General features: G+C 39.9%; 1 protein-coding gene across 1 annotated transcript in view; it reads left to right on the top strand.

The window, feature by feature from the left end:
- The window catches only part of KNTC1 (kinetochore associated 1), a 59,825-nt gene that overhangs the window by 20,014 nt on the left and 22,618 nt on the right, over window positions 1-17,193 (top strand). The window contains exons 21-40 of the mRNA XM_006103821.3: window positions 690-801; window positions 1,829-1,972; window positions 2,165-2,221; window positions 2,312-2,413; window positions 4,268-4,387; window positions 4,474-4,617; window positions 5,146-5,244; window positions 6,013-6,116; window positions 6,270-6,369; window positions 7,259-7,393; window positions 7,932-8,051; window positions 9,119-9,191; window positions 9,780-9,847; window positions 11,369-11,646; window positions 12,023-12,195; window positions 12,628-12,725; window positions 13,682-13,820; window positions 14,046-14,102; window positions 15,078-15,244; window positions 16,494-16,598. Of these exons, the coding sequence (XP_006103883.1) occupies window positions 690-801; window positions 1,829-1,972; window positions 2,165-2,221; window positions 2,312-2,413; window positions 4,268-4,387; window positions 4,474-4,617; window positions 5,146-5,244; window positions 6,013-6,116; window positions 6,270-6,369; window positions 7,259-7,393; window positions 7,932-8,051; window positions 9,119-9,191; window positions 9,780-9,847; window positions 11,369-11,646; window positions 12,023-12,195; window positions 12,628-12,725; window positions 13,682-13,820; window positions 14,046-14,102; window positions 15,078-15,244; window positions 16,494-16,598 (2,395 nt within the window). The remainder of the gene's footprint in view (window positions 1-689; window positions 802-1,828; window positions 1,973-2,164; window positions 2,222-2,311; window positions 2,414-4,267; window positions 4,388-4,473; window positions 4,618-5,145; window positions 5,245-6,012; window positions 6,117-6,269; window positions 6,370-7,258; window positions 7,394-7,931; window positions 8,052-9,118; window positions 9,192-9,779; window positions 9,848-11,368; window positions 11,647-12,022; window positions 12,196-12,627; window positions 12,726-13,681; window positions 13,821-14,045; window positions 14,103-15,077; window positions 15,245-16,493; window positions 16,599-17,193) is intronic.

Genomic DNA, 17,193 nt, shown 5'->3' with positions numbered 1-17,193 from the left:
CTTTATATAAATTTTGTACTTTTTTTGTTTAAATTTTGTTGTATCTTTTTTTCTCTACTGTTACAAATGGGACTTTTTTCCCTCATATTTTCAGAAGAGCATAGAGAAGTATTAAAATTAATTTTTACCCAGCTGCCTTACGGAATTTATTATTCATGGCAACATTTCAATTGCTCTGTTCTTTCCAAGTATATAATTATATATTTGAATAATGATAATTTTGCCTCATTTTTCCCCCTTGCCTAAGGTGATTGACTGGTGCTTATAAAATAATAAATAACGGTGGTTAATAGGTATTCTTGTTCCTGACATTATTGGAAATGCTTGTATGAATTTTTTTAAGTACAGGTAGTATATAAAGAAAACTCTCATTCCTTTAAAAATTAAAAATGGAGGCTTGTGTATTTAGTCATCTCAGAAAGGACCTGCAAGAAGAGACATGACTTCCAGGGACAATACAGGAGGCTCATAGGTCAGAGATAAGAAGGAAATTTACTTTTCACTGTTTAATCTTTGGAACTTTTTAATAACTTTTTTGGGGGGGGGGAACTAGTTAAAATGCATAGTGATATCCACTTGTAACTAATAACCTTAATATATATATATATATATATATATATATTTATTATTTTATTTTTTCTTAATTTATTTTTAAACTAGTAACTTTTTTCCTCTCTTTGATTTTGCAGTGGTAGTTCTTGGATTGAATTTCTGAATAATGAAGATGACCTTAAGGATATTTTTTTGCAGCTACGAGAAGGAAACCTTGTTTGTGCACAGTACCTTTGGCTTAGACATCGGGTAATAAGTTTTGCTTTTTTTTTCTTTCTTAATGGCTTTATAACCCCTAAGATAGGTCATTGAATCAGTGCTGGGAACGAACAGGGTGGCAAATGCAACTTGGCAATGGGATGTTTTCACATTGATAAAATATGACCTTTCCCAGAGTAAACTATTCTGTGATGATATTAACTCAGAGGAAATATTATAAAGATACTAGAGGCCCGGTACACGAATTCATGCACAGGTGGGGTCCCTCGGCCTGGCCGGCAATCGGGGCCCATCAGGGCCGGCTGGCTGTGGGGAGGGACTGCGGGAGGTTGGCTGGCCACAGGAGGTTAGCTGTGGGAGTGCAATGACCACGAGGGGGCAGATCCTGCGTTGAGCATCTGCCCCCTGGTGGTCAGTGCACATCATAGTGACCGGTCAAACAGTCGTAATGGTCACTTAGGCTTTTATATATATAGAAATAGGAGCTTACTTTATCTCATCAATCAGAGTCTAATTAACTCCTAAACTTAGCTCAAAAGCAACATTTCATTAAGTGATTTATTGAAGGGCTTTTTAAAAACATTGATCTTTATTGTTGAAGGTATTACAGATTTCCCCTTTTTCCTCCACTACCCCCCGACCATGGGCTTTCTTCTGTAGCACTGGTAGAGAAGGTATTCCTATTGCAGACCAGATTGTGGTAAAGGGAAAATTGTTGGCATATAAAGTTCGGTCCAAAAAGGAGTTTTCTGGGTGTGATGTCATCAGTGGACACATGGCTAGGATCTGTATTGTCACCTCCAATTACATTTTCCTTGGAAGGCCACCCATACCAGTTCCTCTGCCACTTAGTTTGTTATTTGGAATTTTCTGTCATGAGATTCATGAAATTTGTGGCTCCTGGCTCAAATCATTTGTCTAGAGTAAATCACCTTTGATGCTCGTCAAAATAGTAAAACAATTCTGGAAATGACTTCCTAAGAGGTCTTTCCTTTTTGGGAGGCTGTCAGTTTCAATTTGGCAGATAAACCTTAATTTCTCACTCTGTATGGTTTAGGCAAACTTTGAAAGCAGGTTTGACGTGAAAATGCTTGAGAACTTGCTCAACTCGATTTCTACACCAGTCTCTCTGCAAAAGCTCTGTCCCTGGCTTAAAAATGACGTGATCCCGTTTGTCAGAAGGATTGTACCGGATGGACAGGTGAGTCGCCTTCAGTATTTCCACTTTTGGTGACTCAGTTTTATTTTTTACATCATATCATTGAACATTAAGTCACATAACACCAGTTAGTTCATTTTACTGTCTCTTTTGAAAGATTATCATGGATGTTTTAAGTTATTTTGGTGATTAAGTAATTGAGCATTATATTTTTAAATAATATATCTATTCCAGAAAATTCTGGCAAAATGGTTGGAGCAAGCAGCCAGGAACCTTGAATTAACTGATAAGGTAATTTGTATAATTAGCATTGAAAATTCATTTAAGACTCTCCCAATGGCATAAATCATTATTTTTAATGGTTTGTAAAATTTTTTAAAGGCAAACTGGCCAGAAAATGGACTTCAATTGGCAGAGGTATTTTTTACAGCAGAAAAACCAGATGAGATGGGATTGGTGTCCTCCTGGCATTGGATTTCCTTGGTATGACATGGAAAACAGACTTAGTGATAAAACATTCATTCATTTTAAAGAGTTTGTCTCTATGTATTAGAAATATATCCATTTCTGCAATTTTCTGTTTTCTTTTCTTTGGATGGGTACTTTTAAAATCCACAAAAAGGAAAATTTGCTTTTTCTTCCTGCTTTTTGTGTTATAACTTCAACCTATATTAATGCATTCTTTTTCTCTATTGAACTAACCAAAAGGGAAACAATATATATTTTACTTCTTATTTATTTTAGAGAGAAGAGAGGAAGGGAGAGAGAGAGGAAAAAAACATTGATTTGTTGTTCACTTATTAATGCATTCATTGGTTGATTCCTGTATGTACCCTTTTAGGGGAATCGAACCCACAACCTTAGTGTAGCAGGATGATACTCTAACCAATTGAGCTATCCGGCCAGGGCCAGAAACAATATATAAACATACTCCTAAGTAGTATACTGGGGATTTTCTACACTAGAAGCATTTCACATTGCTTTACAAAACAAACCTCACTAATGCATTAGGATTTGTTTTCAAAGGCTATGTCAATCAGATTTACTTCTTAACTAGTGAGCTACTCCCAGTTCTGAATGCTTACCTTAGACATTTCAGCAGCCGGTATGGCTTAAGTACCAATGAATTTTTTAAATGAAAATTGAAAAAAATCTGGGACTTTCCGGCTGTCTGAAAAATAAAGCAATGCTGAAAGGGAACTAAGATCAGGAATACTGATGTTAATTTGAATTTAATTAACTGAATTTATTGTTTGGCTTCTAAATTTCTTAAGTTCATTTCTTTTCCCCTTCAGGTCTAAAAACTAGAAAGCATACATTATATTGGGGGGGGCGGGGGGGTACATTCTTGTCTTTTAAAAATTTGTTGGTATGCCATAATTTCGTTTATAAACATATGCGACATCTCAGCTTAATCTCAACTCTGAAGTATTAAGTACTTAAGTATCAGAGGTATGACCTTACTTGAGGTTAAAATGTATGTTATGAAATTGAATTCTTTAAATTTCTGGAGCCCCAAAATAATAAATGTCCTCCTACTTTCTGATATAGCAGGTTCTTGTTAATTATACTTATTGATTATATACTGTTAAAAATAAAATGGGAATTTTTTATATGTTTCAAGCAGTGTATTGATGTATAAATCAACATATATATAGTGGTCATTATAATATATTTTTCTGCAGAAGAGCATTTTCTTTTTGCTATAAAACACTACTTTGTCTTTTCCCTGTTAACTGCCTTTTACCAATATTGAAAAGTCTGGTCCTTATATATAACTTTAAAAAATGTCTGGTCACACTCTAGCTGGTTTGGCTCAGTGGATAGTGCATCGGCCTGCGGACTGAAGGGTCCTGGGTTTGATTCCGGTCAAGGACACATGCCCAGGTTATGAGCTCAATCCCCAGCAGGGGGAGTGCAGGAGGCAGCCGATCAATGATTTTCTCTCATCATTGATGTTTCTATCTTTCTCTCCCCTCCCTTCTTTCTCTGAAATCAATAAAAAATGTATAGTTAATAAAAAAGAAAAGTTTGGTAATGATCAATACAGATAGGACATTGAGGGCTATCTATATAATGTTTATGTACCTAAGTATATTACACTAATAATAATTTTCTATATTTTTAAGAAAGAAAATTTCAGATTTCTGTCAGATTCTGATCTGTTTATTTGTACTAGTCAATTAGTTAAAATCCTACAATATTTAAAGGCATAATTTGCAGGTTTCCTCTTATGTACATAATCATGGCAATTTCACATTTTGTATAAAATAATTCTGACCTTTTTGCATATTTCCCTCACACTTTTATTTCGTATCCTTAACACCTCTATTTCAGAAGGATTATGAAAACACGGAGGAAGTGTGTCAGTTAAGGAACCTGGTAAATAACTTGCGAGAGTTGATCACATTGCACAGGAAATACAACTGCAACTTGGCCCTCTCTGATTTTGAGAAGGTAAAGGTCTAGGTTTATCAACGTTGCTTTGTACCGTAGCCAGGATGAGTAAAGTTGGCATTTATACCGTCTTTTTTGGCATCCAGGAGAACACTACCACCATTGTGTTCCGAATGTTCGATAAAGTGTTGGCGCCTGAGCTTATTCCTTCCATCTTAGAGAAGTTTATCAGAGTTTACATGAGGGAACATGACTTGCAAGAGGAGGAACTCCTTCTCCTGTACATAGAGGTAACTTTTTCTTACGTCTAGTCTGATTTCTTGCATCTATGCAGTGTATGATTGCATTAAATTTTAATACGATGTATTATTAAGTCCTTTGAGTTAAACATTTAATGCTTTACTGTTGGGATTTGTGCAGATTATTGATTAAGAATGTGGGTTAACTCTGTTATTGATTGACTGGTAATCTTGAACAAAACAGGATAATATTAGGGCTTTCTACAAATGGTTATTGTGAGATAATAGGAGCATGAGCTCTATAAATATTAGCAGTTATTTTTTTGTAGACATTAATAAGGTGCAGTAATCTTATTTATAGATTCTTCAAGAATGTTTCCTTCCTAAGTTTTCTGCACCATGTAAAACTGAAGGCCAAGGTTTTAGCAATTTTGTATTTTTTTACCATTGCTAAGTAGAAGTTTTTGTTTTTTCACACATCCATAAAAGTTATTTATATCTGTATGTGTGTTTTACTTTTTTGTTGTTGTTTTAGTCAGAGTTTTAAATTTAAAAATATATGTGCTTATCCCTCGTTAGGATTTATTGAAGAGATGTAGCTCAAAGTCCACGTCACTCTTTGAGACGGCCTGGGAAGCAAAAGCCATGGCGGTCATAGGATGTTTATCTGACACAGACGTGAGTACATGGTGACCATGCAGTTTCCTTTTCAGCACTGCAGCTTTTCTTAACACTTACTTTCTCGTCACAAGAGAATTTGTGTAGAATGGAAAAGGAATAGGAATAATTAAAAAACCACCCATAATTCTATTTTTTAATTATGAAAATTAAAAGGGAACATTTTCTTATGCCCACCCAAGAAGAACCACCATAGACAATTGGATGCATATGGTTTCTCAAACATAGAGAAATTTGAAAAATACATTACAATATGCCTTTATTTCTACTTCACTGTTATTAAGCACCACTATAAAATATGAATAAAAAAACTCATGAAAAAATATTTTTAAAGACAGTCTGTAGGAAGTAATAGAGTTATATGACTTAATTTCCAGCAAAGAGAATATTTATTTATATTTCATTGATTTTTTACAGAGAGGAAGGGAGAGAGATAGAGTTAGAAACATCGATGAGAGAGAAACATTGATCAGCTGCCTCCTGCACATCTCCTACTGGGGATGTGCCCGCAACCCAGGTACATGCCCTTGACCAGAATCGAACCTGGGACCTTTCAGTCCGCAGGCCAACGCTCTATCCACTGAGCCAAACCGGTTTCAGCGAGAATATTTTTTTAAATATTAACATTGCCCTTTATGTGTGAAAATCGGAAGAAAGGTATACTTTCGCAGTCATACAGTAGATGTAGGACCTCTGCTATAGAGAAGGCAATGCCATTAATTTGCATGACCTCCCAGGCTACTCACTGCCCTGTGTGTGTCTTTGTAGCTCATATTCGACGCTGTGCTTAAGATAATGTACGCAGCCGTGGTTCCCTGGAGTGCGGCGGTGGAGCAGCTGGTGAAACAGCACTTGGAAATGGACCACCCCAAGTAAGATTGCAGCCCACCAAGCAGCTTCGTTGGTGTTGGATAAACCTCGTGTGTTGAGTTGACAGTCATTTCTGGTGTTCTGCCCTTTACCGTGTCCCCTGGTATTTCATAAAAGAAGATAATCCATGTTAATACCAATAAATTTACATTTAGGGTCAAGCTATTACAGGAGAGTTACAAACTAATGGAAATGAAAAAACTTTTACGAGGCTACGGAATAAGGGAGGTGAACCTCTTGAACAAGGAAATAATGGTAAGTACAATGAGGAGTCTTTGGACCCCATTTCTAGGGCAACCTGGGAAATTTAATGAGAATTTCACGTTCTTCAAGGTAATAGAGTTAGGTTCTCCACTAACTTGCTTTTGTCAAACAGAATGTTAATAGGGCACTTAATTGTTTATTAGAGTAGAGAGGACGACAGATGGTAAATTAAGAAACTAAATGAGTATATCAAATCATCACATTGTACACCTTAGATATATACTATGATTTTTCATTTATACCCCAATAAAGCTGGGGGAGGGGGGGTTGGGCAGGATTGTCATAAAAGTCAGAATGTAGCCCTAACCGGTTTGGCTCAGTGGATAGAGCATCGGCCTGCGGACTAAAGGGTCCCAGGTTCGATTCCAGTCAAGGGCATGTACCTTGGTGGCGGGCACATCCCCAGTAGAGGGCGTGCAGGAGACAGCTTATCCATGTTTCTAACTCTCTATCCCTCTCCCTTCCTCTCTGTGGAAAAATCAATAAAATATATTTTTAAAAAAAAGTCAGAATGTAAATTATTTTTTAATGTTTTTCATACAGCTTAGTTTTTTGCTGCCTTATTTTTTTAAATTTTATTTTTTAAATATATTGATTTTACAGAGAGGAAGGGAGAGTGATAGAGAGTTAGAAACATCAATGAGAGAGAAACCGATCAGCTGCCTCCCACACGGCCCCCACTGGGGACGAGCCCGCAACCATGCCCTTGACCAGAATCAAACCCGGACCCTTCAGTCCGAGGGCCGATGTTCTATACACTAAGTCAAACAGGTTAGGGCACTGCCTTATTTTAATGAATACTTTACCTTTCGAAGGGCTGGTTTTTGGGTTCTCTGAGATTTTGTAACAAAGAAATTAATGTGTCTATTGTCTGTTTCAGAGGGTGGTCAGATACATTCTCAAACAAGATGTCCCAACCTCCTTAGAAGACGCTTTGAAGGTGGCCCAAGCCTACATGTTGCCTCCTGATGAAATCTACAGTCTGAGGGTGATAGACCTGATAGATAGAGACCAGGTGTGGACGTGTTATAGTGTCCTTTCTTCCGTGTGGTTTCTTTGTTAGCGAAACCCTTAAAAACTCAAAACCACCAAATTATCTACATAGATTAACACAAGATAAAATTATACCAAGATAAAAACACTGAATGTTAGGTTGACCCTGTTTTTCATATCTGTAGGTTCTGTAAAAGTGTTTTGTGAATAGCTAATGGGTTTTCACACTCTTTACTACTTAACAAAACTCAGATTCACGTCTTACATTTTCTGTGGTACCCTTTGATTCCAGAATAGGATATGGGCTTTTTATTTTTATTCAGAAGTGTCGTTATTTTTCTATAATTCAATAAGCATAGAATTACAAAATACAAAGAGTGGCATTTTAATTTAATTTCTTTGTTTGCTATCATCAACAGAATGTTCATGTTTTTATCTTACCATAATCTAGTTTTCAAAATATCTTTTTTTTCTTTAAATAGAAAATGAGAAGTAAGTCCCAACTGTTTTTTTGCACAAAGGTGTCAGCTGTTTTTTCTTCCTGCAAACGCTGTTTATAGGGTGAGGACTGTGTCCTTTTGCTGCGGTCTCTGCCCCCAGAGGAAGCTAAGAAGACTGCAGAAAGGGTCATTATATGGGCACGACTGGCAATGCAAGAAAACCCAGATGATTCTAAAGAGGTGAGATTTTCACTGAATAAAATGTAGATAAATCTAATTTTTATGGAGAGGGAGCAATAGGGTAGAAGTACAAATGTGAATATCTGCTTTTCTCACTGGTAGAATGGCCTAATATAAAAATTCCTGTGTCAATGCACTACGTAGAAAAAAAGCCAGCTGGCCAGTGTGGCTCAGTGGTTGAGCATCAACCCATGAACCAACAGGTCACCCGTTGGATTCCAGATCAGGGCACATGCCTGGTTGTGGGCTCAATCCCCAGTAGAGAGCGGGCAGGAGGCAACCAATTGATATTTCTCTCTCTCTCTCTCTCTCTAAAAATCAATAAAAAACATTTTTTTAAAAAGAAAAAAAGCCATTTCAATAATAAAAAGTTAAGTTGGTATAAATTCAAAAAAATTTTAAATTTAAAAAAATAAAGAAAAAAGCCACATAGGGCTGCTTTGGAGCTTTGGCTTGAGCCCACACTAAATGAATTAGGATTAATTGAAGTCTTTGTTTACTTAGGAGTTTCCCATCATGCCTTGCAGTATAAGCAATTGTCCTCATTGTATGGGACATAGTCATTACTATCAAATGTCAGCCACAGAAACAGCATAAATATAAATTATCTTAGAAGGTTGAAACTTAGAAACCATTTCCAGAGAGCCAGTTCACTTCTTTATAGAGATAAGGAACCAAATACCTAATTTATCCAGGGTAGCTGAGTTTTTTAAACCTTTAGAGATAGATACCTCCTAACCCGTCTCAGCAGTTCACATAATTTTTTTACTTTTAGGGAAATGAGGTGTTTGTTTTTTGTGGGTTTTTTTGGGGGGGGGGGCATTTCTTGGTTCCCCAGCTCTAGGAGAGGGAAAGGCAAAGGTAACTCGTAGGGGTGGGGGGCGGGGGGCGGGGGAGAAGAGCAAGACCTGAAATGCGGAAATGCCCTGGGAGTGCTCCTGAGAGGGACTTTCCAGCAATTTTTTATTGTTTTTTCTGATCCCATAGTTTTCATGTGTTTGTTATGTGTCTGTACTACCAAAGTGGCAAATAAGGACGTAGATTTCATTTTGCATCTTTCTTTTTAGGACAAGGCCTGGAGAACATCTGTAGTGAAGACATCAGTAGACGTTCTGAAAGTCCTGTGCGACATTCAGAGAGGTGATGTCTCCCTCTGCCCCCTCACCTTGGCTTTGTTCTAAAGTTTATCCTTTTCAGAAGGGAGCGTCAACGCCAATCTTATCCTGACCCACCGTTGCTCTGCCTGATGGTGTTTGCTGGCCCCACCCACTTTTCTTCATGAACAGTCTCCCTTGCCTTATTCTGTTGGTTTGTAGCATAAGAATAGATGCACCTAAAATCAACTTTTCATTTGTTATGTTTCAGGAAGCTGTTTCATGCTAGACTAGATTTCTCTGGTGCCTTGCACTTTTTATTCATATTTCTTCTTATCATTTGGTTATGATGGGGGGGGGGGAACCTATTTAATCTTGAACTTAAATACAATGATTAACAAAGTAACTCTTGGGCAGAAAAAAAGCTACAATTTATTTCAGAAAAATTGCCATTTCTTTTGTAACCTATAAGCTTCTCTTTTGTACCTTCTGAAAGAATAATTAGATTTCTTTTTGAACTTAAGTTGTCTTAAATCAGCATCTCAATAGACCTAGCTAATTAAAATTTGGCTTTTATAAATTGTGACAATGTGGGAATTTAGATGTCTGCAATAACTAAAAATTTTAATTACAGACAATCTGCAGAAGAAGGATGAGTGTGAAGACATGTTGAATCTATTTAAAACTGTTGCTAGCTTACAGGTAAAGGTGTTAAGCTATACTGAACATTATTACTGGACTAATCAGTGCCTTTGACATAGATGGTCAGCCCCTCCTTTAAGTTTTCTGCACGGGCCTCAGAGACTGGATATACTGTCTACTCTTTCATAGTGTCTTAAATATTTTTCTATATAGTTTTATTTTAGACAACTCAGTTTTCTTAAAAATGAATATTTGTTACCTTTGAATTGATGAACTGTCCTAAGATATGAGATTTGAAAACAATTTTATTTTGGCTCCAGGGCCTTCCTAATGTAAATGATTGTGTAAATAAAAGGACTTTCAAAGTTTAGGGATAAGTTTTATCAAATTGAAAAAAGTAGAGGATCTCTTTGTGAAAACTTAAATTAACACTGGCAGATTTAACTCTCAAAGTACAGCCCATGGAATCCTAAGGGACCCTGGAACCCTCTCTGGGGGTCCATGAGATAAAAACTACATTGACAGCAATAATAAGGAATTGTTTGGGGAGTTTTGTTCATGGGCTTTGTGAAATGATAACATCGTCACTCTGAAGGCTAATGGAATGTGCACTTTTATAGCCCCTTTTGTTTAAAAAATTTCTCAGTTTAATTTCTAATATGGTAAGTATTGATAGATATCCCATAAGCAGACTTCTTGGGGGTCCTCAGAGTATCCAGGGGTGCTGCACCAGGAAGTTTGAGACCTACTGTATTAGACAACAGATGTCTCCATGAAACCACCTGGGGAGTCAGCATAAGTTAACTTCTTCGTGTTCTTAAATTTGAAAGAGAGCTTTTAAAGCAATGGTTTTGATCCAGGCAAAGTCATGTGCATTTTTCGTGCTACTGTTTATTGAATATTTATGGCACCAGATCTGGTGGGTGGAGGCCAGGGATGATGCTACGTGTCCTGCTATACACAAGGCAGTCCCCACCACAAAGACTCATTCGGCAAGACTGAGAAACCGGCCCTGAAGTAAGGCATCCGCTGAAAGGTCTGCCTCACTCCCACCACCTCTTGGTGTCGTCACCTGGCCTTCCATGGGATTGCCCTACTGGGTCAGAAAAATCCATTAACAGCCAACCAGGAGTTAGGATAGAAAAGAGCAAAGCTGGGTTCTTCCAGCCTCCAGAGTAGAATTGCCCAAATCGAGGACCTATCCCTCCCTCCTTCTATTCAGGGCTCCCCACAGTTCTGGCCCAACTGTCCGTAGTGCTGAAGGTGAGAACACCTGGGTTCAAGTGATGTTTCCCTATTTTCTAACCTTGTCATGATGTTGTTACTTTCATGACTTGGACCATGAAGTGTTTTTTGTTTTAACTTTAAAAGTTTTTTTATTACAGTTGACATTCAATATTGTACTCGTTTCAGGTGTATAGCATAGTGCTTAGATGTTATATGCAGTCTTATAGTAAATCCTTAATTTACACAGGAGTAGTCTCTGAGGGAGGGGGAGAAAGAAGTTGGAGACATCCCGGTGCTTTGTACAACGGATGAACTAAACAGACTTGGGGCTTTGTCTTGCTTTCCTTGCGGCAGGAGAACTTCGAGGTCTTTCTTGCCTTTGAAGATTATAGCGATCACTCCCTGGTAGCAGAGCTCCGTGAACAGTACATCAAAGCTCAAGAAGTCGCGCAGGCGAAGCACAAACCCAGGGGCACTGCAGAGCCGGCGGCGGCCAAGAAGAGCCTGAGCACCGAGTCCAAGCTGCACCGACAGGCCCTGGCCCTGCAGGTGTCCGAGCAAGAGCTGGAGGCGGAGCTGACCTTGAGGGCCCTGAGCGACGGGAAGGTGGGAACGGCGCTGAAAAAATGCAGGTGCGTCCGGCTCCGCACCCCACAGCTCCTCGGCGGGAGCATTTGCTTTGTTTACTTCTACGGTGGTCGGGGAGGGCCAGTGATACTTTCCTTTTCCACCGCCGTGATTCTCCGTTTCTCACCCTGCGAGCCTATTTTGGGCTTCTGGGTCCGGAGGTGGTAGCATAGAAGACAACTGACTAACACTGCACAGTTAGGTAACCTCACCTTGCATCTGACAGCTAACAGTATCCTAAATAAGTTGAGGAACAAAACGAACTAAAGACCATGAAGTCATTTTAAAAGTTGGTGGTGGTTGTATATTGATCCGAGAAAGGCAAGTGCATTTACCTTCGATAAGAGTGTTCTAACTTCCAGCTCCTCCTTTCTTCCGAAGAGACTTGTTCAAGTATCACTGCAACACGGACACTGGGAAGCTGCTGTTTCTGACGTGTCAGAAGCTTTGTCAGATGTTGGCTAATGACGTTCCGATGACGGCACCGGTGGGACTAAGCCTTCCTTCCGAAATACATGACCTCGCGTGCCAAGCTGCCACCATCTGCAGTCCAGGTGACAAGATTTGTCCTACACAGAGTTTGATCTTCTGTGGTTCATGTCCTACTTAGCTCCCAGACACTGCCCCTTTACGATTGGACATCGCAGTCACGAGAGAAGAGGTCGATCGTATCTCCATTTACAAAGGGATGATTATGATCCATTCTCTGTGGGGATTCTTAAAACATCACCAAATAGTAACGATGTCATTTCGGACCGTGACGATGTTCACTTTCGTAGGACTGTGAAATTCCTTGCCCCACCCCCATACCTGGTCTTACTTTCCAGCCAAGCTTAAGAAAACCTTTACTTGCGTTACTTAGGGTTATATGGGAACCTCTCTGCTTTGTGGCCTGCCTTAGAATTTTGAATTGTGGTTATGAACAGGTTGTCAGTATTCTATATAAGTGAACTATTAGTTAATGATTTTTCTTGATTGTCTTTCAGATTTCCTCCTAGATGCTCTGGAACTGTGTAAATACACGCTAATGGCCGTCGAGCTTTCCAGACAGTGCCAGATGGACGACGGGGAGATCCTGATGAAAGTAAATGCTTTTGAATTTTCTCCTTAAGCCAAAGCTCTGCCACTCCACACGCACCACTTTTAAGTCACATGCATCGTCTACACAGATACTGACTTGTCTCTTTGTAGTTTCTTATTCTGGACCAGTGGGCATGAAGCCACTTCTCTTTTCCAGTCACATTTATTGCCTCTAATTTGCACAGTCTTAGGAAATATTGGGCCTCAAACAAGGCACCTCTGAGCATTGTCCTTATCTTAGGCTAACAGTTTAATTTAAAATGGCATTGCTGCCCTAGCTGGTTTGGCTCAGTGGATAGAGCGTCAGCCTGCAGACCAAAAGGTCCTGGGTTTAATTCCGGTTGAGGGCATATATCTCAGTTGCAGGCTTCTCCCTGGCCGGGGCCCTGGTCAGGAATGTGCAGAAAGCAACCAATCGATGTGTTTCTCTCAAATCGATATTTCTCTCTGTCTTTCCCTCTTTCTGAAAATCAATTCTCTCTGAAAATCAATGGAAAAATATCCTCGGGTGAGAATTTAAAAATAAAATAAATAAATAAAATAACATAAAATGGCATTGTCAGCCTGGCCAGTGTGGCTCAGTGGTTGGGCATCAACCTATGAGCCAGCAGGTCACAGTTCAATTCCCGGTCAGGGCACATGCTCGGGTTGCGGGTCAGATCCCCAGTGGGGGGCTTGCAGGAGACAGCTGATCAATGATTCTCTCTCATCATTGATGTTTCTATCTCTCTCCTTCTCCCTTTCTCTCTGAAATCAGTAAAAATATATTTTAAATAGATATTAAAATAAAATGGCATTGTGATAAGTCATCGACCAGAAGGAACAGACTATGTAGTTGTATTTGACCATCAAACTTCATTTGACTCTAATATCCCCGATTCTGGATTCTGCTTGGTGAGGATAGTTTTGTGTGCTTTGGAGTTTCCTTATGGTACCTTTTCTGTGCGATTTGGTCTTCAGACTTCTTTTGGAACACACAAAGACCCATATGAAGAGTGGTCCTACAGCGACTTCTTCAGTGAGGATGGGATCGTTCTGGAGTCGCAGATGGTGCTCCCTGTGATTTACGAGCTGATCTCATCACTGGTCCCTCTAGCTGGTAAATCTCATTCGTGGCCTTACTGTCTGTGTATCTCTGCTTTATTGACAGGAGTTTAAACTATAGAGGTTTGGAACTAGAACTACAACATAGTAATGTAGACGAACCTCCCTGGCATCATGCTGAGCAAAAGAAGCCAGACACAAAAGAATGTCTCTGTGATGTGCGTATGTGCTCCATGAGAGAGTTACTTTCTTGATTTTTATTTAATTTATTCTCTTGTAGAAAGCAAGAGACATCCCCTGGATTCTACGAGTTTATCATACTGCTCCATCAGTGAAGGTATTTGACATCAGAAATGCACGGCCTTTGTATGATGATTTTGTGAATATACCAATGTAGATATTCCTTGGAATCCTGAATATGACTCTGACTTCATGTTCTTAATATAGTTAGTTATTTACTAGAGGCCCGGAGCACGAAATGCGTGCATGGGTACGGTCCCTATGCCTGGCCTGCGATCAGGGCCATCTTCCCTGGCTGCCCCCAGCCAGCCCTGCCCCCACCTCCCCCTAGTTCCCGGTTCGCCATGGGGTGATCAGAGCCTGCCGGCTGGGGAGAGGGACCAAGAGGTTGGCCATTCCCCTGCCACCCACCCCCTGTTGGGCGATGGGAGCCTGCTGGCTGGGGAAAGGGACCAAGAGGTTGGCCATTCCCGCCTGCTCACCGGCCCCGCCTCCACTGCGGGTCGCCCTCTGTGTGTTGGGCGACTGGCAGGGCGGGGGCCTTGGCCTGGTGCCGCCTGCATCCCCTGCCACCCACCCCCTGTTGGGCGATGGGAGCCTGCCGGCCGGGGAAAGAAACCAAGAGGTGGTCAGTGCACCTCATAGTGACTGGTCGAGCCATCATTCTGGTCGTTCTGCCGTTGGGGTCAATTTGCATATTACCCTTTTATTATATAGATTACTGTTACATTGTTACTCTTTCAAAGGGTCAGAAAGCTATGTGATTAGCTTTATAGCCTTAAGTTTTTGAAGCTGTTCATAAATTTTGGTTTTCCAAGTGGAGAAATGGTTTCCTCAGGTAATGATTTAAGCATCTCAAAATAGGCAGGTCACAATCAAAATACCTCATTATCTAGCGGACTTTAAGATTTTCTGGCGTAAATCAAACCTCATTGTTAACTCTCTCATTTACTAAGTTGGAGACCATTATCTGCAATGAGGAAGTAATTCTGTCCCTCAAAACAATTTCTAATTATATGATCTAATTTGTTTAAAAATACCTAAATATTAAAATACTTTTATCATTTCACAGGAGACAGCCTTACTTTTTTACCCTGTATAAATTCCATCTCCGCCCTGCTTCAGAGCCTGCAGGAATCGAGCCAGTGGGAGCTGGCCCTGAGATTTGTCGTTCTTTCATTTGGTACCTGTCTTCAGTACTCTGTGTCAAACTTCATGGAGGCCAGTTTGAGTGAAAAGGTACAGTTCGAGAACAAAGACTTTGGGTGAATACAGACACAGAAACACTGCCAAACAAAGGCATTTGGGGTCCACATTTTCCTATTTGGCTCTATAACAAGGAAATCAATAATTCGTCAGATTTAAGAAACATTTGTTGAGTGTCCCTAAGATTCAGGTGGTGGTCAGATCCTTGCACACATTTCATAGTCAATCTTTGCAACAACCCCAAGACTCTCCATTTTCCAAATGAAAACCTCCGAGGCCAGGGATCCCATGAGGCCAAAACTATCATCTGCTGTTTGTTCTGTTGTGGCCCAAACTATACTTATTACCTGACAGCATCAGGGAACAGATTCTAGAAGACCAACTGCCTGTTCGTAACTTGCCTTTGAAGCTGGTCTCAGGGGATTGCGATCATTGCTACTACTCTGTTGCTATTTACTGATTGATTGATTGATTGATTTTTTATATATTTTATTGATTTTTTACAGAGAGGAAGGGAGAGGGATAGAGAGTTAGAAACATCGATGAGAGAGAAACATCGATCAGCTGCCTCCTGCACACTCCCTACTGGGAATGTGCCCGCAACCAAGGTACATGCCCTTGACCGGAATCGAACCCGGGGACCCTTCATTCCGCAGGCCGATGCTCTATCCACTGAGCCAAACCGGCCAGGGCTATTGCTATTTATTAAATAACAATTCTTGAAAAATGAACTTCATTGAAGTCTAACTTTCAAAATTAAAATGCACATGTTTGAAATTTATCACCCAATTTATTCGCCTTGTCAACAACACAATCAAGATATAGGCTAAAAAGTAAAGATATAGACTCAAAGGTATAGACAGATTTAAGAATCTAGATATTTGAGCCCAGCCAGTGTGGGTCAGTGGTGAAGTGTTGACCTTAGAACCAGGAGGTCATGGTTCAATTCTCAGTCAGGGCACATGCCCAGCTTTCAGGCACAATCCCCAGTGTGGGCATTCAGGAGGTAACTAATCAATGATTATCTCTCATCATTGATGTTTCTATCTCTCTCTCCCTTCCTCTTTGAAATCAATAAAAATATATTTTAAATAAATAAATAAATAAATAAAATCTAGATATTTGAAAAGGTTCCTTTTTGCCCTTTCCTAGTCAGTTCTCCCCCAGCCCCAGCTTTCTGTCATTATAAATTAATTGCCTGTGCTTTTTGCATATATTGATGAAAGTTGTCACAATGATGCATAGAAGTGGACCTAACAAGTTTTTTGTTCTTTTCTAAAAGCTGTTTGGAGAGGCCATGTTAGTTAATTCAAGGAAAGTTATGGTGGCATTGAAAGAGAAAGCCATTACGTTTGTCAGGGGAAATGCTACAACACTGTTGCACAAAGTGAGTATTTGTTCTTGGTAAGCTGTTTTGTTTTCGGGTGTGTTTTTTCTCTCTCTCTTCTGGTTGCTTCTGCTGTCTCAGGTTAAGAGTGAAGAGGGAACCCAGCCCACATGGCTCAGTGGTTGAGGTCACAGTTTGATTCCCGGTCAGGGCACATGCCCAGGTTGCAAGTTCGATGCCAGTGTGGGGCGTGCAGCAGGCAGCTGATCAATGATTCTCTCTCATCATTGATGTTTCTCTCTCTCCCATTCCCCTCCTCTGAAATCAATAAAAATGTATATATTTTTTAAAAAGAGTGAAGAGGGGGAGGGGATTTGAAGAAAGTGATGTCATAGTCATTCAAAAGAAAAGGTAAGGTTACTGTGCCATAAACACAATCCTTTTTTTGTTTGTTAATTCTCACCCAAGGATATTTTTTTATTGATTTTTAGAGAGAGTGGAAGGGAGGGAGAGAGAGACAGAGAAACATTGATGTGAGAGAGACACATCAATTTGGTTGTCTCCTGCATGCACTCTGACCAGGGCCAGGGATCGAGCCTGCAACTGAGGTTCATGCCCTTGACCAGAATCAAACCCGGGACACTTCAGTCCGCAG

This window comes from Myotis lucifugus, unplaced genomic scaffold (assembly GCF_000147115.1).
Source record: "Myotis lucifugus unplaced genomic scaffold, Myoluc2.0 scaffold_511, whole genome shotgun sequence".
In the NCBI taxonomy this organism is placed as follows: Eukaryota; Metazoa; Chordata; class Mammalia; order Chiroptera; family Vespertilionidae; genus Myotis; species Myotis lucifugus.
This window is presented reverse-complemented; position numbering and strand designations above follow the sequence as displayed.